The following is a 25,357-nucleotide window of genomic DNA, read 5'->3' on the forward strand; positions in this document are numbered from 1 at the left end:
TATTTCTGATCAGCCCTTTGTAACCTGCCAGACCTATTACGTTGAACTACTGATGTTTGTTAATGGTTAGATCATTGTTTCTCACATTTCTTCTAATGAAAGTATGAGTAGGTATAATTATCTCTTTTTTTTCCAATTTCATACAATATCAGTGGAAAGCAGATCTGGCTTTTTGTTTGTTTGTTTATTTGAGTTTCAGATGTGGGGTCACCCTGGGCTTCCTTTCACATGCTTGAATTTATTTACTTTAAGATATAGTTTGTAAAAACTTAATTTTCATTACTTTAAGATATAGTTTGTAAAAACTTAATTTTCATTTCTGATGGTGATTCGTGACTATTTTCCTTTGTGACTTTTGAATATTTCTTTGCTGATTTTGGAAATTGTTGAATTCAGTTATTAAGTTAAATTTTTATTCTTTGGAAAAGTAGGGAGATCTCTATTGCTTTTCAGGGAAGAACAGTATTTCAGTTGTCTTCCCTTCAGGACCGAGATGGTTAGCCTCCATACTTGTCTCAGTTCGATATTTTTATGTAATTGAATAAGTGGTAAATACATTTTTAATTGGCCTTCCATGCAAATACTCTGTGTAAAAGGAATCTATTATATATTATAACTCTATTCAAAAGCATTTTAATATTTCACATCTTACAAATCACATGCTTTATTAACATATTTGTGTAGGGTTTATTTCTTGCCAGTGTTGCATGAATGGTTTATAAAATAGGTATTACCATCTTTATTTACCCCAGAGTAATACCAATCTTATATTAGGGTTGAAATACCCTTGCTGTTTGTCATTTATTTATTAATTAGATACTGTCATCTTCCCTAGGGGATTCGATAATCATCTACTTGAAATATAATGATAGCAGCCTTATAGTATTTATATCAATTTGTAAAAGTTGATCCTACATTATTATATGTATGTAAGACGCAAAGTGCCATTAACACAAAAAATTAGGGTTTTAATCTTGATTTCCAAATGCAATTTAACCATTATATTTTATAAACACATGCTTAAACTGAACATTTTATGGTCTTGTTTAATTATGATAGTTTTGGGGGGGGGTAATTATATTTGTTATTTTCTCTTCCCATCTCAAATGTTATAGAAGTTTAATATTAAAAATTACACATTTAAATCTTTTAAAACTCTCTTATTTCAGGAAGTCAGAGTAACACATTTGTTGGTACTATATAATTGCTACATGTATTTGCATCATCAGCTATCTCCTTACTTAGTTATTTTGAGTCAGGCATGTACGGAATAGACAAGTAGAAGAATTGAAGACATCTCTCATCGCTAACCATGAATTGTGCTTCCTTTGTCCCTATCATTAAAATTAAAGCTGGTTAAACATAATTTTTGAACTGTAATTTTAAATTACATTAATTAAAAAAAAATACTGTCACAAAGTTTATTTATTGCTTTAAAACTTTCCTAAACTTTGCTTCATGAATTGTAGCTTATTATGAAATATGTTTTGCATGAATAAAATAGTAGACCTGACAGGTTAGAAATGATATTATTGCTCATTCAAGAATTATCATCAGTTTTCTCTCTGATACCTATTGCGAACAGCAGTTACTATTAAGACCCACACTCTATGTTTTCTGTTATCTTATTAGCTATGAGGCATGAGAACCAAACTTATCTTTGAGACAGCTCTGCTTTTGTTTTGTTGTAAGAATCAAAAATTGTATGGCAGGAAGTTCTGATTTTATTTGTTCAGTGTTAAGATATTTAATAGTGTCACAATGTGAAAGACCTAATTCATGAATCTATACCATTATTTTATAGGTTGCTATGGTATTCCTTCTCAAGAGATCTCTGATGGATGGTTATGTGCCAGGTGCAAAAGAAATGCATGGACAGCAGTAAGTAGCTTACTTTTGTATCTCTTAATCCCTCTTCTCACTCAATCCTGTAGGCACATTTATGTCTACTGTTAAGTAAGAGTCTATACATGCTTTTGTGTACAGTTCCACAGTTATCTGTATTTCTAGTCTTTTTCTAAATCATCCTATATGTGTCTCTATATTCATTGTAGAAATAGTAAATAAATTTTTATGTGTCACTCCTCAGGAACCTATAGAGATTGCCAGTTTATCAGAGCAGGGCCAAAATATTGCTCTTTCTTGTGATTCTTGAAAATAAGTACTTGAAGTAACAGTCAAGGTGGGGATAGATCATCACTGACCCCTGAGGAAACCATGCTCATATATAAATCTTCAACTAGCATAAGATCTTTTCCCATTTAGTCATTCATACATTCATACTTAACAAATTTGGGAGGCTCTACTCTGTGCTAGGCATTGCTATAAACTTGAGACAGAGCTTTCAACAATAAATGTAAAGACACAGATCCCTCTTTATCAGAACTGTTTTTTGTGGAGACCCTGTTGAAACTTTAGCTTCTATCCAAGCATTGATTCCCCCCCTTTAATGCACTGTGTCACCAATTTTGTCATTTAATTATGTGCTACTTTAATTTTTCATTAAAAAAAAGTCTCTTTCAAGAAATATCAGAACATTCTTGAAAGTGAGAACCTCTCAGATCTCAGCACAGTCTCCCTCACTCTTGATCTCAGAGCATTATGTTCAGCTTCATAATTTAGATTGTAATAGCAATTGTTTTATTCCTCAGTGATCGCTAATGACAGTGAATTATACTTTCTTGTAACCAAAGTTAAAAAACTGAAGGGCAGTATAAGGAAAATGCCTTGCATGATGAAAATTTATGTCATGATTATGTATGTTTAGCTTTCAGTGCTGAAATAGACATATGGTGACTAAATTAAAGGTGTCCATGGAGATGTTTTTCTGAACGTTTTTTTTTTTTGCTGACATTCACTTTGGCTAGTAAGGGGGAAATGGGTAAATGTGGACACTCTTTATAGTTCAAGTACTCTGTTCTATTTGATGTTAGAGGTTAAGGTTAAGTCTTTTCATTAGCAGGCCCAGAAAATATTTTTGTATTTCCCTTGGTGTGATCATTATGTTAACAAAAACTATGTAGATGTAGAACATCTATAAATCCTATTTATAGATGGAAGTCCTATTATAATAAATGTATTCAACTCTTGTTTACCATGCAGGTCTTATTCCCATCATAGGAGCCCAAGTAAAGCCTCATAGAATCACTTTGACCACGGGTGTCCTCTCATTCACACCCTGAGGTATAGATTTAGAGATTAGAGATATACTAATCCAGTTCACCAAAGCGTGAAGAGTTCTCTGTTCCATCCACAGTTACTACTTGGCTCCTGTGCTCACACACTGAGCAGCCCTGTTATTTATCCAAGGTACCACTGCTCTTTGCATGGCAGAGGCAGGGCCAGGCCTAGGCCACCCACCCTGATTCTAAGGCTGCTTCTGATTGATTATGCTGTTTCCTTTAGCATGTCTTAAGATGGAAATGCTTAGATTAATCGCTCTCTGGAATTGATTGAAAGCAGCTTTCTATTAATCTTAACCCCTTGCACCCTCAGAATATACAATAAGCCTTTTGTATTTTAATACAGGTACCTTGTAAATCTCTTTCAATTTGCAATAGAAATAGAATTCTTGGATAAAACTTCACAATGACTTTTTAGACTCACTTAACTCCTTATTTCTAAGTGAAAATAATTCAGATTTATAGTGAACCAGTTGTTTTTTCAGTTTATCCATTTCAAGTGAACTTCGTAAAGCTCTATTTCTCAATTTTTCTCCTGAGAAATAGTTGAATTGCAGTTTAAGCATTGCAGAGAAGTAACTGATAATACTGATATTTTGGCTTTAACATCCTTACTTTAGTGTGGCAATGAGTGTTGCAATATTAATGTTTACTAAACACTTAGTGTGATTCTTTGGATTTCGTGGCTGGAACGAGTACATTTAAAAAGTATCCTTAGACCTGACTTCTTCAGGAATCAACCTTACATTTTAGGTTCCAGAGGAAGCTCTAAAGGAGGTGATGGAACTCTAACAGTGCCGGGGAAGTAAGATTATATGTGAATCAAATCACTTTTGACCTAAATACTGTGGTTTGTGTCTAACCTGTTTATTGATATACTTGGCATAATGACTACGTTACTACAAATTAAAAATGTAACGCTAATATTTTCACTGTAAAAACACAGAATTTATGTTGCTTTCTTTCACATTTTTCCCAACCATTTTCTTTTTTATCTCTACATTGAAAAATTTTTGTTTCAGCCTGGGTATTTCTGGGAAATACCTGAGTTACACTTCTGATTAGGAAGGGAGAGGTTTGTTAGTGTCTGGTATGGGCTGGTAACCTAAATGCTCTTATTCTAAAAATTAATAGCCCATGTGCTTAATACTATATAGAGTATTTAAGAGATGGTATGTTAATAAAAAATAGGAGGGTTTTCTATATCTTAGGAAGAATTTATAATACAGAATTCAGAAGAGTGAATAAATATAAGCAGATTAAAGAGGTTAAAAAGAAATATGGATAACATTTTCTCTTATTAAAATTTAGGGATTTTTTATCTCTTTGTGGGGAGTTTCTTCCCAGGAAATTTGGTTGTTTCTTCAGTGACTTTTTAGGGAACGGGGATTGTGAGGATTTTAGCGCCATAAATGGGAGTGAAAACTGCATATGTAGACTGGTAACTTATGAGGGAAAGTCACATTATACTCAGATTTATGACTTTGAAAAGTCTTGAGTTGCCAGTTGTAATTTTTCATTGTTAGTGGGAAAAATTTCAGAGAAAAATGCCATTGTGCTTTGTCTTACTAGGGATCTTTTTTATTACCTTAATTAATTTTGGGGGGGATGGACAGGGTACACACACTAGCTCGCATACGTGTAATCTAAACAAAATCTAAATTAAAGGAAGATTTAAAAGCAACATAATGAAAAGTTTCAACTAGAGATGTATATCTAAGGTCTCTTCTGGCCCTAAAATCCCTTGATTCTCTGTTGCTTTGTATTTCCATTTCGCTTTAATTAGTTTTCCTTAAGAATTGGGGACCTTCAAGAAAATTAAATTTATTTATGTGCTTCTTAACCTCGTCAGAGATAATGAATAACAGAAAAGTATAGGACTAGAAGTGATACTGGTAATTATTGGTCAGATCAATGCAGTTTTTATGAGCTAAAGGAAACTTTTCAAAAAAAACCCCAGTAACCTCAAGTGCTTACTATAACTATAACTACCTGCTGTTTGGGAATGTATAGCAATAGACATTATCCTCTAAAGTCCTTTTTGTTTCAGTATATCCCATTCCAGTTAATTCAAGAGAATTCGTTTGAATATTTTCATTTAAAAGTAATACAGTGTAAAAAAAAAAAAACCCAGTTATGTATTCTATTATTGGATGAATATTGGCATGCTATGAAAATATAGGTTTTGTAATGAAAAATTTGAAAAAACACTTTATATGCAAGTATTTTTATTCTGTAAAATGAAATGCATAAACTAGGTAACTGCGCACATTTATTGTCTTTAGAAGAACATTCATTGTACTTTGTAGAATAATAAAGTTATATATGTGTGTGTGTGTATATATATATACACATACATATATATGTATGTATAAATGTGTGTGTGTGTGTGCACGCGCGCACGTGTGTGTATAACAACAAACATAGCATTCTAGTTTTTTTTCCCCCCAAATGGTTTTAAGAAATCAAAACCCAGACAAGAAATAGGCCTTCACCTTGGCCATATATTTATTTATTGTGCTCTTTATTTTGCTTATTTGTTTTTAAAAATAGAGTAACAAGTAGATACAAGCAAGCTTTACTTTGATGATCATTTGGAATTAACATTTTCTTTTCTCTTAGAGTGGAATATGCAATTGTGATGATTAAAAAACAAACACTTTGGTGTCTGTTTACTTTTTCATTTCATTGCTGTTTGATTGTAAGTAAATGGCATCTACAGCTTGGATAATGATTGCCATTCATCCTTTCGAGGCTGCCCATAGCTATTTTATTTGGCTTCTGAAAGAAAGTGACATCTTTTCTTTGCATAAATCGTAGTCATGAAGTTAAATTCTAGAAGTACCTGAGGCAGTGGGCTTTACAAAACCCACCCCCAGGGTTGCTAAAGCTTGTGGGCTAAGTCACTTGTTGAAACATATTTATCAGAATTCATGATCCTTGGAGTGTACCTTAGTCTTAACTCTGAATTTTCAGGTCTTGGGTAAATAGAATTAACTTCTTGGAAAGTTAGTAACTCTTGACATTTTTTGGAACTACAAAGTCCCAACCACCTCTATAACTCTCCATTTATTCTACCTGATAATAGAGGAAGGTGCTCTGTTAGGGAGAGTCTTTGACTCCCACATTGCATTGAGGCTGGGTTTTATGGAGATGCATCTGATATGAGGCAACCTTAACTATACTCAGTTGAATCTAAAGACATTATTTTCTCTCGCTCTCTCAAAACGAGGAGTTCTCATAGGATGGAGATTATTAAAGAAAATTTGTGTGGTTGAGGATTATGTTACCCTTCCTCTGTAATGCAACCTTTATATCTCCTCTCCAACTCCCCAAATAAAAATAATGGTATTGATAATAGATATTAGAAATTGCCAATCATTTGGCTCTTGGAGGTCTTCTGTTACAAAAAGAGTAAAATTTCATTTTTTAACTTTTGACCTACAAACAGAATAATCATTGATTTAAATATAAACTAATATCAGGAGCAGGATTATAATTTTCCTAATTTCCATAAAATTTTATACTGACAAAGACTAAAAATTCTTTATCTTAGAAATCTCATTTTACAGATAAGGAACACGGGGTTTGAGAGAGTAAGTCCTTTGCTCAGATCAGTCCATCATATGGTAAGAAAGCTCGGATTCATGGTCCTACTCAGGCATCCAAATTCCTAGGCCCAGACTGTTTTTTCCTTTTCCTTCAGTTATTTATTTTTAGAGTGGGAAGAAGGCCAAACAACTGGCCTAATTCTGAACAACATTTTTGAATGATTTTTGTTAGTTAACATTAAAAATGAAGCCAGTACTAATTTGTAGTGTAATTGGTTATCTACTTAATTTGGAATAATTAGCTTTATTCATATGTACTCTAGTTTCTGCCTAGAGGATGGTACCCAGAACTGGGTAATTTCCTGAGTCCAATTGCTCAGCTGACAACAGCGTTGACATTTTTCTTTTACAAAGATCTCTGAAGTGGCTTTGTAGATAAGAGCCATTAATTTTTAGATCAAATTAGCTTATGGCCTTGAGAAGTTACGGTGGCACTGCCACTCCCTGTGATGTGTTTGATGTTTTGTTTTTATTTTTTATTTTTTTATTTTTATTCCATGGAATACTGTCAAGACCTAGTGATGAGAGGCTGTCATCCTGAAAGGCTGCCCTTGATCCTTATACATAGTAAAACTAGTAGAAAAAAGAAAGGCTCCATTCTTGTTGAAGACCGGGCATTCACAGGTGGGCTGTGGCTGTTTATAGCCATAAGGTTGTGGACGCCATTGCTTCTCTCCATTGAGGTGTCCTATAAGCCTCTAACCAGGACCACTTTCTCCCATTTGAAATAAGGCATTTGAGTTCAAAATTACCTCTTGCCTCCTGAGGAGGCAGATTATTCTGCACAGTTGCAGACTTAAACCTTGGCTCAAGATGGCCAGGATAGTAATAATTATTTTACTTTAACCAAACAGAACAGTACGTTTGAGGATATTAATTATCCTGAGAGCATAGCTATGATGTTGAGGCCTTTCTGTTATGGAACTGCTTCCAGGCTAAAAAATCACAAATCATTTTTTTCTGTTCTTCTCCCTTTTGCTCAAGAAACATCATCTCCCCCACCCCAACCCTTTTGGCAATGGAGAGAAAGAAAGAAAAGTCTACAAAGCTTATTGTAAGTGAAACTATATTCATAAATAGCTTTTTGATTGAGAACAAATGCCTCATTAATCTTAAGTACTTCAACCAGAGAGCACAAGTAAAGTCAGGAAGAATAATGACTGACATTATGGGAGCATAACGTACTGAACTATACACCAGAATGTGCGTGCCTGGAGGTCACTGGGCTACAAAGCATAGCTCCTTGGCAGTAAAGAAAGAGATTCTCTAGGAAGAATGGAGGGGGAAAAAGTATAGTGCAGACGTTTCCTATGAATGGCAAAAGTAGTCCACTGGCAGGATAAAGAAATCATATACTTTGCTATTTATTATTGAAAGTCATGCTGGGAAGAAAGAATAAACCAGATGAGTTTTTATTTGAAAGTTAAATGTTGTATAATTTTAACAAAGTGAAATGTACGTTCAACTTGAAGTACTTTGCTCAGGATCCTAGAACTACTATTAAGTAATTGCAGTAAGTTCCACGTAGACTACCTCTGACCAGTCTTCAGTTAGAGAGGTGCTTTTTCTTGCCATCAAGCATGTGCCTGGCTTGCTACCAGACAAATTCTCTGCAAACCTCAATTAATTTTTATATTGGTGTAAGCAATGCCATTAGAAAGATACATCCAGGGGGAAAAAATCCAATTTGATACAAATACTTTCTATGACTTTCTATTCCTCTGTTATTTTCCTTTCATATAAATGGTTGTATGATGATATTTAAATAGTTAAAATGTAGTAAGAGTACCCGGCTCCACTAGATGTCCACTTCATAATACCTGGAACCCATGAGTATGTTATGTTGCATGAATAAGGGAATTATGGTAGCAGATGACATTCAGGTCTAAATTTATGAGTGGGAGATTATTTTGGTTACCTGGGTATACTCAGTGCAATCACAAAGTTCTTAAATGTGGAAGAGGTAGGCAGAAAAGGAGGTCAGAATGATGTGATATGAGTGATGTGATAGTTGACCTGCTGTTGTGGCTTTGAAAATGGAGGAACAGGGCTGTTAGCCAAGACCCAGCAGCCCCCAAAAAACTGGAGAGGGCAAAGAAGTAGGTTCTCCCTGAGAACCTCCAGAAAGGAATGACCCCACTGATACCTTGATTTTAGCCCGAAAAGACTCATTCTGAACTTGTGGCTCATTGAGCTATTTACATTTGTGATGTTTAAAGCTGTTAAGTTTGAGGTGATTTATTATTGCAGTAATAGAGAACTAATACAATAATTAATAGAAAAACACACTAGGTGTGTTGCATTTTCAGTGCCATCCCTCAATTTAAGGCATTTTTTCCTGATGACCTTCTTCTCTCTTCCTATCCCACAGCCTCTAGTTCCTGGACTCCAGCAATCCTTTAACTTCACTGTGACGTATGATTCAGTAATGCTCCCAACATATCAGTCTCTTCTTCCCCTCCTGTCCTTAACTTTTGTTTTTAGCTACTACATTTCCTTGCATACACTCTCAGCTTTGTTATTCTCCCCTGGTGGAACTTGACTCTGGTAAATCCAACTATGCATACTCTGTACCTGCACCGTGTAGCTAAATGTGGCTGTGTAGAAACACCCAATATGCAGATTGTACTTGCTTTCAATTTTGTAACTGTAGGTGAGTCCTCAGTGGTGCCAGGAATTCATACTGCTTTCCCATCAATCCATTCACTCTACCACTCTCCTGGTTGACTGTTTCATACCTTCAGTCATCTGAAGCTTCCCTGTCTCCTCCCCCATCCCCACTCTCACCTCATGAACTCACTTCATAGTTCATTAAGAAATGGGAAACCATCACTAGAGATCTGTGAGTTTCCACATCCATCACATCTATAATATCTTTGTTCCTACCTAAGGCCATCTCCTTTCTTACACATAGGATCATAGTTCCAGGAAGTCATCTCTTTCTCCCACATCCCCAGTGTTTTCTCTCCCTCTCTAGATGATTCTCATTGCCATCTACCCAAGCTGCTATTTCTTCCCTTTTCAAATATACAAAAAAACCTCTTTTGACCTTTCTTCTCCACCAGCTCCCACACTGTTCCACCAGCATGATAAAGTTGATCACCGCCTCCTGTTGGAAACATCGTTTTCACTTTGCTTCTAGTATTTCCCACTCTGCTGCTTTCCAACTCCTTCTTTACTGGCTACTTCCTTTCACTCCCCAGACTTTATTATATAGGTCTCTTCTCTACACCCATTTGGTGATCTCATCCTGTCTTATATAGCTTTAATGGTTTTACATGGTGTCTATTTATTGATGGCTTGTACTTTTCTCTGTCTAGCTCAGCATCTACCCTGAGGTGCATATCTATATGGCCACCTTGTTGAGCAGCATGAATCTCAAATTTACCCTATTTCAAACTGAATTTCATTTCTTCTTTTCCTGCAGGCTTCCTTACTTCCAGATCTTCCAGCTGCCAATGCCAAATATTTTAGAGTTCGATTTGATGCTTTTCTTTTTCTCATATCCCATATCCATCCGACAGTAAATGTCTCGTCAACTTCTAAAATGAATCTGGACTCCTGGTCACTTCTTAATCACTTCTGCTGATGTTACCCAGACCAATCTACTAATTACTTCTTTCCAGGATTACGGCAGTAACCTCCTATCTTCTCTTCTCACTTCTGCCCTTGAATCTCTATCCTCTGCTCTCAACACAGCAGTTGGAATGGTCAGTCAAAATGTCAGTCAGATTATGTCCTTGCTGTGCTCAACCCTTACAGTGCCTTCCCATCTCAGAATAAAGTCGTTGCCTTTTTTCATGGCCTGTGAAGCCTTAGATATTTTACCACTTACTTTCTGACTGCCAGGAGCTGCCAGCATCACCTCTCCCTAGATAACTCCATTGTCCTCTCCCATCTCAGTAATCTACTGACTTATTTTGTTTGCTGTCCCAACCAGAATATAAGTTCATTGAGGGTAGATTCTTTATCATTCACTGATGTTGCCCAGTGTCTAAAGCATGATGATTAACCATATTTGTTGAATGAATGTATGTTTTCAATTATAATACAAATTAGATGTGGGCATCTAAATTAGAGAGCTCACTTGCTAGTGTCAAATTCGTTGGACCCTGCTCAATTTCCATTCAGAAGATAACTGCAGGAAACCTGTCATTCAATTTCTTAATCACTCAGAATTCATGCCAGCTTTGTCCTTATGTGAGATCCTGCCCTCTCTTCAACCTTGACAAATGAGCCACATTCTCTAGAAATGGTTCTTCCATGTTTTGTTGATCAGCATTTTGTAGGCTCGTTTTCTGTTAATGTGATTAATTACTCTATGTTTTCCTAGCTCAGACAACCCTATTTTACGGTTTTGCATTTCTGTTATGAACATGTCAGATAAATAAGAGTGTGGGGAGGTACTTCAATCTCATAATTTTTCTATAGCACTAAAAATTGGCTTTAGTGGCACTTATGGATATGTCAGCTAAGATGAGGGCTTCTTACGAGGCAACTTGAGAATGTTGGTTATTGGCATTTCTTTAACTGATGTTTTATAGAAGAGCCATTGGAACGTGATTTCCCTCTAGTACAAATAATGAACAACTGTGATAGCTGTATTATAACAATGTCCTTCTCACCATTGTTGTTAATGTTGTGTCAGCACTTTGATTATAAACACTCTTTTTCATGATTTAATAACTGAGCTGTAAAGAAATCATTCCATGTTGTAAATTGGTGTACTAGCTGTTCATCTCAGTGGCGATTTTTTATGAAACCAAAGTTTAAAAAAATACTTGTTTTTGTGAATGGTATTATGTGAGAAAAAGGGACCCAAGCAGGAAAGGTACAGTGTCCAGAATATGTACTGAATTTATACTCTTTCATTCAGCTTTTAGCTGCCCTGGGGTGGAGAGGGAAGAGGATACAACAAAATGGCTCTTTTAACGCTGTAATTGAGAGAGAGGAATAACAGCTGCCTTATAGAGTAATCATGTTGTAACAGTTATTTCAGTACATTTTTTGTTTTGTTTCAGGAAACATTGGTTGACTAGCAATATATCTAAATCTTTATAATAGTGAGTCATTTTATACCATTTTATACGTGTTATTGTTCCTGGAAAGGCATGCTCATTAAACATAAGATAAAACAAGGCTGGTAATAAGCACTGATTGTTTAATTTTATTTATTTACTTTGTTTTGCAAACCTGAATAATTTTGGTGTCTCCATAGGTTAGATTGGAAAGAAGTTTCAGTGCACTGAAATACTCTAGAAGAAATCATAAGTGTCCATTTAAATTTTTCATTTAAGTAAAAAAAAAATAGAAAAGAGTAGGATAAACCTTCTTCACAGTTATATTAATTTTAAATTACACATATTTAATGGAAAAAAGTTTTAATTTCTTTTTTTATCTATGGCATTGAAAAAATAGAATACTATTGAATATTGTTAGGAAAGTCTCCCATTCCCAGCACTGAGATTCTCAAATCTCATTTTTTACAGAAAAATACCAATACTGTTTTGTCAATTGACCTTTCAGGTCTTTTCTATGCATACACTGACATTATATATCACTGTACTTGGGGGACCTGAATGGTATCAGTTTATTTAATATGACAAAATGTTTTCTTAATCTTATATTGTGTAATAGTAACTCAGTATTAATGAATTTACCATATCTTTTTCATTACTTGAATCTCTTATTGAAAAATTCAGATATTACAAATAAAAGCTAAGCAACTGATAATTCCAGTTCCTCCCAGAAGGAACTGTTTTCTCTGTTGTAAACAGAAATGAAATGATAGTTGTTGTATACTTTCTACATAGATATAAACATTTATCTAAGGTGGATTCAAAGAAATTGAATTGGTGAGTCATAATTTATGTGCATTTAAAATTTTGATTGATAATGCCAAATGCCTCTCCAAAACTACCATAACAACTCACATACCACAGAACTATATATTTTCTGATTTAAAATCTGAAGTTATGTACCATAATTTTTTTTATTTCATTTATTCTTGAAGTTAGTTATCTTCCATGTGTTTATTGGCAATGAAGAATTTTTTAATCTTTTTGCCTATTTTTCATAAGTGTGATATTTAAAAAAGTATTTTGGAAATATATTCTTATTTTATCATTTTGTGTTAATTTATATGCTATTTTATTCATTAGAATTTTAAAATTTTGATATAGTCAAAATATTTTAATCTTTTCAATATGAATATGCCTTTTGTTTTTTAAATGTTACATATTTAAAAAGAAGTCATATTTATCCAAAACTCAATATATTATTTAAAATTTAATACCGTTATAGTTCTTCTTTGTTTTGGAGGTTAGATCTGTAAATCCATTGGAAGTTTTATGAACCAGAATGTGAGTGTGTGTATGTGTACGTTTCTTTCTCTCCCTCCCTCTCTCTCTCCCCATTCATCTGACTTTCATTATTGAAGAATTTATGGTGTTAAGTTTTGGTTATTTATTCAGCTCTTTGTCTTTTCTAATTCTCTCTTCTACCTAAGCATAGTCTGCTATTTAACATATACCGTAAGTTTTTAATTCCAATATTTTTGTTAGAGAATTTTTATATCATTTTTAAAAAAATAAGATTTGTCATTTACTTATAGTCTCTTACATTCTTAATACCCACATCTAATTTTTAGACGTATTAAAATGCTTATTTTACATTTAATTCTACCAATTTTTTTTTCTGCTTCTGGAACCCATATTTTCTTGTCTGTTTTTTTGAGTTTTGATTGTGAGCCTATATTCCTTAAAACACTATTTGGGAATTTCTTGAGGGGTTTGTTATAAGTAATTGCTAAATATTACAATTTTTACTTTTAAATTATCACAATTCATCTTCCAATAATGCCGTTCTACTTCCTGAACAATGTAAGAAGCTCACAGTGTAATTTTCTTAACGCCCCTTCTCTTTGTGGTCTTAGCTTACAGTTTATTTCTGTATACCATATACTCCACAGTAGTGTCATTTTTGTTTGAAACAGTCAAGTCTTGTAATGAGATTTATAGTCTCTCTCTGTTGCTCTCTGTTTCTCTCAATCTCCCTCATGCATATATGTTTTGAATATACTAAAAATTTATTTTCTGTTTACCCACATATTTATCCTTTTCGGCGTTTTTCATTCCTTCCTGCCATTGTTCAAGCTGGTAAAATTTTTCTTTGGATGTAGTGGTTTTTTGTTTGTTTGTTTGTTTGTTTTTTGTCATTTGTTATAGCATGGATCTCTTGGAGACAAATTCTTTTTGATTGTTTTTTTTGTCTGTGAGGTTGGTTGTTTTTATTTTTTCTTCATTTTCAAAGGATATTTTCCCTAGAAGTAGAATTACAGGTTACCAGCTTTTTTCCTTCAGTATTTTATAGATATTATTCCGTTGCCATTTGCCTCCACTGTTTCTCATTAGATTTCTGGTGTAATTCATCTAGTTGTTTACTCAATTTACCTTTTTCATCTGCTTTTAAAATATGTTTATTATATTTGGTTTTCAGAATTCTGACTATATATTTAGGTGTGTTTTCTTTGTATTTATCTGCTTGAGGTTTGCTGGGCATCTTAGATTTGTGGGTTGATGGCTTTTTTCATTTTGGAAAGTTCTCTGTCATTATCTCTTCAAATATTCTCACCCATTCTGTCTTCTGCTTCTTGGACTCCAATTGTATATAAACTGAATAGGCCATTATTTTTCCTTAGATCTCTGTTAAAACCGTTGAACTTTTACTCTGCCAGTTCCAGTCTCCTTTGAAATCTGTCTAATGAATACACCTTTTATGATGTCATTTTTTTTTCATTTCTACTATTTTAATTTGTTTTCTAAATAGTTTCCATGACTTTGCTGAAGTTTTCCTACCTCTTCATATATGTCGTCTGTCTTTCTCAATAGGTGCTTTAGCACTTTGAACGTACTAATTTAAAACTCCCGATCATTCCAATATCTAGTCCATCTTTGTATCTGATTTTATTATTTCCTTTCTTGATCATAAATTGTATTTTCTTGCTTTTTAGTGTACCTTGAACATTTTGTGTGCTGGACATTTTGTCAGTGGCAAATGAAGTTAATTTTATTATTTCTAGAAAGGACATGCCCCTTCATCTGTCATGTTTCTAGAGTAGGCGTGAAGTCAGTCTGATTTGTATTTAGCTGTGTCTTGGCTTTGTTGCAGTTTTAGTTTGATGCAGTCTACTCTGGTTTTAGATATTTTGAGGGTGGTATCAGGGATTTCCCTTCAGCAGTGTAGTGTCTGTTCTCTGAGCACGGTGGAAACACTAGCATCTGTCTGCTTTCTGCAGCTGATTTAGCAGCTTTGGAACTATGGAAGATCTTTCCTTGCTTTAGAGAGCCTAGATGCCTGAATTTTGGGTTTGTGTCAAGGGTTTTATTTTCTTTTGTTTTGTTTTTAAGTTCTGACTGTGTTTTTGTACCTTAAGAGAATTATTAGTGACAGATTCATATTTTGTTCCCTCTGTTAACCAAAGAAGAGGTTCAGGCTGTAATAAAGAACAAAAGGCATTTATTTGAACAAAAGGTGGGGTTGCAACCTTGGAGGCACAAATTCAGGTAGCAACCTAAATTGTACTCCAAAGAGAACAAAGAAAGGCAGGATATTATAGAGGCAAAATTTATAAGTGTGATTCCTATTTTGGTCCTCCATGCAAATGGAAGATTCTGGTAAAGTTAACAGGGATTGGTTAGTTCTTAATATGCAAATGAAGGAGGCAAAAACTTCTAGGAGGAAGTAAAGTCTATATATGTCCATGCAGCATTTGTTGTTCTAGGATGTTTATATCTCAGCCTTGAACTGAGTTTAGTAACAGATTAGTAACATAATAGTTCTGAGAACCTGAGGCACAAGATTTACTTACCTAGGCCGCACTTCCTCAGTGGTCTCCTGACTCTGTTTTAAGTGACTCTCTTAGCAATGCTTATTTCATTTTATTTTCTCCATTATCACCTGCTAAACCACTATACCCAGACTATCTACCTGCCCTATTATATGTAAGTTGTCTAGAGCCACAATTAAACTTTCACATATTTAACCATTGTTCTTGTATTTATGAAATGCTTTACATTTATTCACTAATTTAATGAAATAGTATTTTTTTTCCCCTTTTACAGGTAAGATATCTGAGGCACAGAGGGTGAATAACTGACCCAAGGTCATACCACTAATAAATGGTGATTTGAACCCTGGCCATCTGTACTTTGTTAAATACCATACTAAAGCTTGGCTCTCTAGTTTTATGGTTCATCCTCTCAGTTAAATTGGATTCATTTTGCCTGAGGTTAGATTGCACAAATTGACTAAAGTGCTCCTTTTGCCTGAAATGGTATCATTTTTTGAAGGATGAAGTGGAGATAAATTTAATGATCTCATACCAATGAGTTTTATTAGCTAGATTAAGGAAATAAATGAGAATGCAGATTGTTATATAATATATGCTGCTTGGTAACACAGTTTTTTTTATGATTTGGATTCTTTTGAGGGGATTAATTTTAAAAATGAATTCTTATTTATAGAAATGAGGAAATAGGGATTTGGTTATGCCCTTTATCATTATCTTTTTCACATTATGGTTAAGCACAAACAGATCTTCTCCCCTTCTCAATTGTGAGCATCTTAGAGTAGGCACAGTCTCCTGTTTATTTTGGCACTGTACTTTGAATCTTTGCCTCACCTTGTTCCTAGAGGCACAGGATGCTTGGGAAAAGGAGCATGGACATGTGGTCAGTTATACCTGAGCTGGAACCCCAGTCGCTTACTTTGTTGGTTGGTTAGAGGTTAGGAAACTATAGTCTGTGGGTCAAATCCAGCTCACTGACTATTTTTGTAAGTAACATTGTTATTGGAATACAGCCTCATCCATTTATTTACATATTGTCCTACAATGTCAGAGTTGATTAGTTGCAACCACTCCGTAGCTGTGCAAAGCCTAATTTAGTAAATATTTGGCAATTTACAGAAAAAGTTTGGTGACCACGGGATTAGATGATTTTTGGCAAATTAAGCTCTTGAATCTTAGTTTCCTCATCTATGAAGTGGGATGTTAATTAAGATGTTTGTGTTCAGGAAGGGGTAAAATATATGATGCTTTTGACATGGTATCTGGAATGAATTATGCCTTTAATATAGTCTCCGTTCTTCTGATAGAAGAATTTTTATTACTGACAACCAATTTAATGAATCAGTTGCCCTGAATGATACTCTTATCATCTCCTACTTTCTCACTTTTTCACTGAATTTAAAGATGAGTGATAAACTAGTACAATTAGTATATTTGGAAGGTGCCCACCTTTATGTGTGTCAGGCATTGCATAGATTCTTAAGAAAACTCAGGCTGCTTTTCAAGTAAGGGTTAACCTATTAAGTTTAAGAAATATCAGTTTTGTTCTCTGCTAATAAAGTACTATTTAAACAAAGGAGAAAAGGCTAGGAATTATCTTTCCTGATATTGCCTTATACTATACTAAGAACATAGGCATTTAGTCAAATTGTTTACAAATGAATGAAATGACAGATTGACATCTTTGTGTTTTCAATCAGATCAGCTAGTATGACCCATATGAGGGATAATGAGTCAAAAAAAAAGGTGATGTAACTGGACATGACTTTGTTTCTTTTCTACTTATTTTTTCAAAATTGAGTGAACTGAACAGAAGCCATGATATAATATAATATTATGTAAGTCACATAAATATTTTTATCTGGTTATGAACGTTTTTGTCTTTTACCAACAAATATGATTCTCAAGTAAATAGTGGCAAGAATAACTCCATGTCAAATCATTGTTTTTTAACTTCATGCTAAGTCACTGGGGCCTGCAGCTTCCTTTCCTGAGTGTCCCAGTATATAAAAATGGTCTTGGCAATTTTTTAATCCTTTGGCAAGATTTTTACTCTGCCCTATCTTGCCATATTTTTTCATTCATTTTACAAATTCCTATGGAAGGTGTTCTGTTAGGTATCATAATATAGAAAGAGTAACCTGATGAATCTCATAGCACTCATTGAGCTTACAGTGTAGCGAGGACAGCAGAAGGAATTCAGCAGATAATTAAGAAGAGTAATGAGAGAGAAATAACTGAGCCAGGGGATTAGGAAGGCCTTCTCTGAGGAGTCAGCATTTAGGATGTGATGTCAAGCATTTGCTCAGTTTAATTAATGAAGAATGGAGCATGGTGTGTCCGATGTGTTTGGGGGCAGAGACAACCTCATGGTAGGTCCCTGGGGTGTCTAAACATGGAGAATATGCAAAGTGAAGGGTGACAAGGTTAAGGCCTGATGATCTAGGCCACAGTAATTACTGAGAAGCATTAAAACCCACTCTGCTTGGTTCTACGTTAACTGTGGGGTGACATTTGCAGTAGTTCTGATTTGGTGAAGGATGCTGGCCATGTCAACTAGGATGACAGCAGTGATAATGGAGAGAAGAGGTTGGATTTGGAGGTGGAATTGACAGAACTTAATTGACTGGATTTAACATGAAGGGAAAATTATGTTTTCCAGCATGAGCTAGAATGGGTGGTTGATAATCCTGATGGGAAATAGTGAGGGAATACAGGCTGGGGAAGAAGATGTGAATTCAGTTTTGCACATGTGTTTGAGATGCCTGTATAGCTAGCTGTCTGTCACATATCCTAGGAGGTAAATGTATGAGTCATTGGCCTTTTGAAAATCAGGGTAGTGGATCAGATGCCCAGCAAGCACGCATGAATGGAGAAGTGAATAGGATTTATTATAGAAATTACAGTGTTTAAGGAGTGTGAAAGAGAAGCCTGTTAAAGGAAACTGAGGATCAACTGGAGATAGAGTAGAACAATGAGGAGAGTATTGGGTCACAGAAACCACAGGGAGAAACTGTTTCAGGCATGATCGACAGTGTCAAATGCTGCTAAGAGGTCAGATGAACCAAGGACTTGGAATTATCTGTTAGATTTGGTGGCATGGCTGTCACTGGTGATCCTAGAAAAAACAAGTTTCATACTGTGATAGGTGGGAGTCTTCTCAGCTCCACTTAAAATCTTAACTCTCAAATCCAGTGTAGAGAACTTTTTTCTCCTGTTGTAGTAGCAAGCACTCTGCAATGTGTACCTTTTAATGATCCTAATCAGGTGCTTTAAAGCAGCTTCCATGCTGCTTTGCTATGTTTAACTCTGCTAACTTGTCCCTTTAGGCGTCTTCTTACAACTAGTTTCATTAATCAGACATTTAATTCTTTTGGTGTCTGGGCTCCTCACAGTTCACAACTTTCCTTTGCTGCATTCCCACTTTGATACTGACATTTTTTCATGTACAATTTTGATCTCATGTTTTGTTTTCATTTTCATCCCCCCATAAAGGTGTGTTAAATTACTGAAAAAATACTAAGCATCGGTAATTTTTAATGAAATTATTATTGAATAATTTGAATATTATTGAATAATTTGAATTATTGCAATTTTCTTTTTCACTATTTGGATTCTGAAAATCTTTCATTCTATGCTTCATCAAAACAAGTTATTTTAAAGGCCTCTAGAATATGGCTTTGTGGTGTGGATAGAGAACATTATCCATCAAGTTATTTCTTTGACCTGGATTTATTATTGATTTAAATGCGTATATGCGGGGCAGTTTTTGCTACTCTGAACCATTTGTAATCACTTAGGAGTTTTCAAATAGATGTGCACAGACTTTTCAGACACATAAAACCATTGAACAGCTCTGGTTGTTTACCTTTTTGCTCCCTATTAGGAGTTATACAGATATGTTCATTCTCTTCAGTTATTTGTTACTGTTCTCCTCAGAAAAATAAAAGCTGTGGAATTCGATTCTCTATTATTAATAGTTGATACATTAGATGGATTCCCTGTTAAGCCAGGCAGAACTGTAAGAATTACTTAAGGGAGTTCACCTTGGAGAACAGATAAAGAAGTTTTATATATACAATTTAAGGGGGAAAACCCTAAAATAACCTTTAACTACTTTTTAAAAAATCTATTAATTCAGTAAATTGGGAGGACAAGGTTGAAGTTGAAAAGAAAAAAATTACTTAAGTATTTAATAAAAAGTTCTAGTTCAACAAAAGACATCGCATTGCTTTTTGGCCCTGTTATCTCATGGGCATTTTCATAGGAATGTAGTGAGAAATGAAATATAAAGTCTATATTTGTAGTAAGGGGAGTCATCTTGAGGTGAAAAAGTCTATGCCAATCTAAGACACATAAAAGTGCCAGAAATATAAACTTATGTGGGGAGAATAAAGAAAAACATTTTGTGGCATTGTTTTCTGGGACCAGATAGCCTTGGTTTATCAGAACAATTTTCCAACACCACTTGCCCACAGAAAGACCCAAATGATATTTTTTATGATCTCTAGTTGATCCTCAGCTTTCTTAAACAAGCATCCTTTTTGTGCTTCTTAAACACTGTAATTTCTGCATTAGATCCTGTTCATGTCTCTAACCACATCTTTTAAAAGAGCTTCTTGCTTATCCTTATATCTGAACAAAGTCTGTCAGTTTTCTCTATTTTTCAGCCATCTTGTACACATGAGTGGATTCCCAGAGCACAAGAGAACCATCGTATTCTCTGTACTAGAATTCTAGGTCATACCTCTCTAGTCTGCCAAGTTCTGTGTGTCACAGCTTTTCTCCAAAGATGGCAGTTGAACATGATACCAGGATAATGATGGTTTCCTCTAGGAGATATATATCTCTCAAGAACATTTCTGGGTGTACCCTCACCTTCCCTTTTTTTTTTTCTTTTCCCTTCTCGAACTGCTCAGAGATAGACCTTCATAAAGTTCTTGATAGTTTCAATTTTAAAATAAAAAATCAGAATTTACAGGAATATTTAGATAAACAGTAAATGGCTGTTATTATATGATAATTGTGTGTGGTATTTTTCCTCCCCTAGGAGTGCTGTCTCTGCAATTTGAGAGGAGGTGCTCTTAAGGAAACGAAAAACAATAAGTAAGTAATGCATTAATGTGTTGAATTTCATTGTTTTCTTCTCCTTTCTAGAATGAATGGTTCAACTTCTGGGTGGCAGTGTTTTTGAACACATTATTTCAGGGCTTATGCTATCCAGATTTGATGTTGGGATTCTGGGCATGTCTTTAGAGACCGTTACTGACAGCGGTCCCCAACATTTTTGGCACCAGGGACCGGTGCTCCCACAAGAATCTAAATCCTGATGATCTGAAGTGGAGCTGAGGCGGTGATGCTAGTGCTGGGGAGTGGCTGCAGATACAGATGACTCTTTGGTCGCTCTCTCACTGCTCATCTCCTGCCGTGCGGCCCAGTTCCTAACAGGAGAAGGACTGGTACTGGTCCATGGCCCAGGGGTTGGAACCTCCTGGTTTATGATACCACATTGACCTCTGCCGAACAAAAGTATTGTAAGTCTTGCTCTGTTCTGTCTTTGACACCATCAAAAATAACCCCTCTTTCACTAACAGTTTTTTCAAATGAAGGCAGCCCATATTATGTAGGTGCCATTGGAATTTTAGTGTTTAATATGCTGAACCCTATTAGTCTAATAAAAACAGTGTGTGCCTGAAAACAGTGAAGTCTGTTATCTTCGGATAAGTAAGATCAATTATGGTCATAACACTAAAACAAAATCATTTACTTTAACACAAGCAAATTAACAAGAAAGTGTTATGTACTAAAATAGAAAACAGGGAAAAAATGTTGATTTTAAGATTTAAAGAGGACAGTTTGAGAATATGAAGAATCTTGAAAGTCATAAGTGAACATAAAAGAAAGTAATCTGGCTTTTATAGCAATTGTTGAAATATATTTTTATGTGAACTTTATTTTCACAACCTAATTTTAATATTTAAAATGGAGCCAAAACATTTTATAGGTTCCTTTGGAACTGGAAACATGTAGAAATGGTTTAGGCAGAGGTATATTAAGTGGCACTTGAGCGCTAAATTCAGCCCCCAAGATATGTTTTTATTTGATCAACAAACATTTTATAAAGTTGATCCACATTTTAGAGGTTGATAGATTTTTTTTTTTTTCTAAATCCAGATTTTCATCTTTACTTGAAAAACGATTGTGCATCTCAATAACAATATGACAATAACAAGGTGCAATGAGAACCTGGTGTAAATGGGTATGCACTCCCCGGGTTACCATGGTTTACTAGTTCACATTTCCTTGTTTACACGTTGCTTTTTTCATATTCTGCCTGGCCCCACAGGCACTGGACTTGGGACCCTGGGTGTTATGTTAATGATGGAGTTTATGTAATTATGTGCACATGCATGTTTCTGATTGCTTATAAGTAAGAATAAAGGCATTTATCATTCCTGTGTTGATAAAATTTAGTCTAAGAAACTTATTTTTGCTTAACTTTGGATCCTCATTTTCCACAGTCTTAGTTAACGTGATTAGCACTATACTAAAAAGTGTCGACTAATTCTAGGATGTTGCACAGGTCATGTGAGATAATTTTAGGTGGCTCCTGTAAAGACAAATGGTAAGAACTTCTATTCCTATTCTTGGGCTAGGACAAAAAGGAATAGTTTTCACTATAGAACTGTAGTATTCATTTAGATACGAAAGAATGCCCTGATGCGATTGACCCTCGTCCTTTCTTCCTGTGGTCTTTAAAGGCAGGATGGAGTCTTTTATTCTTTGAGTGAAATAAATATTCTTTGACTTGAAAATAGATTGGTGGATTTGATATTGTTTCAAGATCTTTTAAACCTCAAGTGTCTTTTATTTATTTGGGGCTGAATATTTATGAGAAACTTAATAGTATTAATGAGGATAGTGTCATTTTTTTTCTGGAGTAGTTCAGAATTTGAAAGGAAACAAGGGAACAAGCTAAATTTCATTTCTCTTTATGTCTAGGTTCCTTTGATTATAGTAGGATTGCAATGAGAAACAATTTACTTAATCAGTATAGTTCTTCTAGAAAACTTTTGCTGTTTGTTCTAGTTTGCTTTATGATAGTTATCTTGTATAAAAAGATTATATGCTATACCCAATTCTTACCTTTTATTAATTGGACTAATCTTTTCTCATGTTTTAATTAGCTTAAGTGTATTAAAAACCTCTGTATTTTAGCATCAAACGGAATAGCAGGTCTGTATTTCAGTGTTTTGCAGATCAAGTGTAGAAAACTATATGTGTATTGATAGAATTGAGTCCTCGGTCTTCACCTACTTTTTCATATCTAATGGGTTTAAAAGTCAAAGAGTAGTCTTTTCGTTATGGATTTAGGCGTTTGGCTTTCTTTCTCATCTGTGTATTTCCCAACATTAAGAATCGCATTGCCTGGTTCAAGTATAAGGTATGTAAGTTTAGGGAACGTTTGTTTATGTTTAATGTCTCCTTTCCTGTAGGTGGGCCCATGTCATGTGCGCCGTCGCAGTCCCAGAAGTTCGATTCACTAATGTCCCAGAAAGGACACAGATAGATGTAGGCAGAATACCTTTACAGAGATTAAAATTGGTGAGTGGCAAAGCTTCTTTTTTATCTCATAAATTAGTGTTAATTTACGTTCTGAATATTTCTATTAATACACACATTCCCAAGATATTTTTTTCTCTTAGCTTCATTTCTATTCTTTTTTTCTTTAGCCTAAGTTGACTTATCTGTAAACATACTCTTTTTCTGTTGTATTGTAAGTATGCTTATAACCTTCCTCAAATTCTGTTTGAAATAAGGCAAAAGAATACTCCATTTCCTGGATTAATGTGGATTTTCAAACTGTAGGCTATTTGGTGAGTTTTGTTAGCAATGGATCTGAGCTACCCAACTATCTCTTTTTAATTTGTTTAATTTCTCTCTTAATCTTGACTTAGCAAAGTGCATCTAGCCTGATTTCATCATCTCTTCACCAAGAAGAGTCGCAGAGAAATACAAAAACTTTGATTATTATCAAGGGATTTTCTTACTTACGAATAGACGCTAAACTCTCTGGTTGATTATCTTTGGACCTATTTTCTGTTTTAGAAATTTTCATAAAAATCTTCCCACTGATTCTTTTTGTTAAGAGTATTTTTTTTTTTTTGAGAAGATAAACCTTTAATGTCCCCAACATTGAAGTAACCTTAGAGATCTGTTAAATTGTGAGCCAACAGGCCATTTGCTTAGGCCCTTATAGTTTATATTTAATGAGAATTTTCCCTAAAGTTACATTGCGTAACCTTAAAATATCGGAGCATATCTTACATGTGTACTTAATTCCCTAGAATTTCTTCAGTTTTTGTTGTTCTTAACTTGAGATCTTTCTACTATAGAATGTTTCAGGCACTGCAGCTGTAACTCTACTTGACTGTTACTTGTTTTGTTGCTAGTCTCTTACCCACCGAGAAGGGGAGCTGGACGTACTGTCTCCGGACTTTTGTCATAGATTTAGAATCTAGTCTATCTTCTTTCGTTCTCATAGAAGAGAAAGTGAACACTGTTATTTCTCATTATAGCTCTGTCAAGAATTTCACACTGCTAAAAAATAGTGACTCTTTATGGAGCTGATGATTGCTGTTGGCAGAAATGAGTGGTGGGACCAGGATGCTCAGGATATTGTAATGGGAGTTTCGTGAATGATGTGGAAATTAATGGGTCATTTAAAGCTCACAGCGACTATCAGAAGAGAGTAAAATTCTTCGGCTCCTGGACTGCCATGGGAAAGTTTAAAATCTTACGTCTTGCTCACCAATTTAAACACCAATAAGAAATAAACAAAAACCATTTGCTAGAATTAGTACTGTTAGGCAGGATATTTTAAAAAATGTCAAGTTCACCACATGTCACAGAATTTAATGTTCAGTGTGATAAATACTAACATATCTTACATTTTAATTTTTTTGATTTACAAGTAATAAGCATTTGCAAAAATTCAGACACTACATTTAATAATCACTTTTGATTCTCTCTCCTGAAAGATGGACTTCTGTTACCCAGTTTAATGCTCCTCAGAATTAGTGGTCACTGCTTTTTTTAAATTTTATTTTTATTTTCTTTTTTATTTTTCAGTTACAGTTTCCATTTAATATTATATTAGTTTCAGGTGTACAGCATAGTAGTTAGACATTTATGTTATTTACAGAGTGATCCCCCAATTCATATAATACCCACATGACACTATACATATTTATTACAATATTATTGAGTGTATTCCCTTCGCTGTATTATTTCTTAATAGTATTTCTTAACACTATTTCTTAATAGTATTTCTTTTTTAAAAAACTTTTATTATGGTGACACTGGTTAATGGAATTCAGTTTCAGGTGTACAATTCAACAGTAAGGCATATATATGTATTGCATTGTGTATTCACTACGCATAGTTAGATTGAGTGGTCACTGCTCTTGATGCTTCCCTTTAAGGACCTATATCTTGGCTACTATTGTTCAAGAATGTTTCCTTAATCATGAATTATTATCCACACCAGTTCCAGAAGGGTTTTAAGGGAACAGCAGAGAAGGGGAGCATGGGAAAATGGCAAAGCTTATCTTTTTTCCACAACACTTTGCCTCATCTTGATTGTGTATATCACATATTCCTTATGGAATGTTTTCCATCCCTAAACAATTGGTACCTTTATAATAATATGTCTT

At 34.6% G+C, this 25,357-nt stretch overlaps 1 protein-coding gene across 3 annotated transcripts in view; it reads left to right on the forward strand.

Annotated features, from left to right (window-relative positions):
* Positions 1 to 25,357, forward strand: part of KDM4C (lysine demethylase 4C) — a 335,813-nt gene that overhangs the window by 209,857 nt on the left and 100,599 nt on the right. For all 3 annotated transcript variants that reach the window (XM_016161837.2, XM_016161838.2, XM_016161836.2), the window contains exons 15-17: positions 1,805 to 1,881; positions 20,692 to 20,747; positions 23,138 to 23,246. In XM_016161837.2, the coding sequence (XP_016017323.2) occupies positions 1,805 to 1,881; positions 20,692 to 20,747; positions 23,138 to 23,246 (242 nt within the window). The remainder of the gene's footprint in view (positions 1 to 1,804; positions 1,882 to 20,691; positions 20,748 to 23,137; positions 23,247 to 25,357) is intronic.

Source organism: Rousettus aegyptiacus, unplaced genomic scaffold (genome assembly GCF_014176215.1).
Source record: "Rousettus aegyptiacus isolate mRouAeg1 unplaced genomic scaffold, mRouAeg1.p scaffold_m13_p_3, whole genome shotgun sequence".
NCBI lineage: Eukaryota > Metazoa > Chordata > Mammalia > Chiroptera > Pteropodidae > Rousettus > Rousettus aegyptiacus.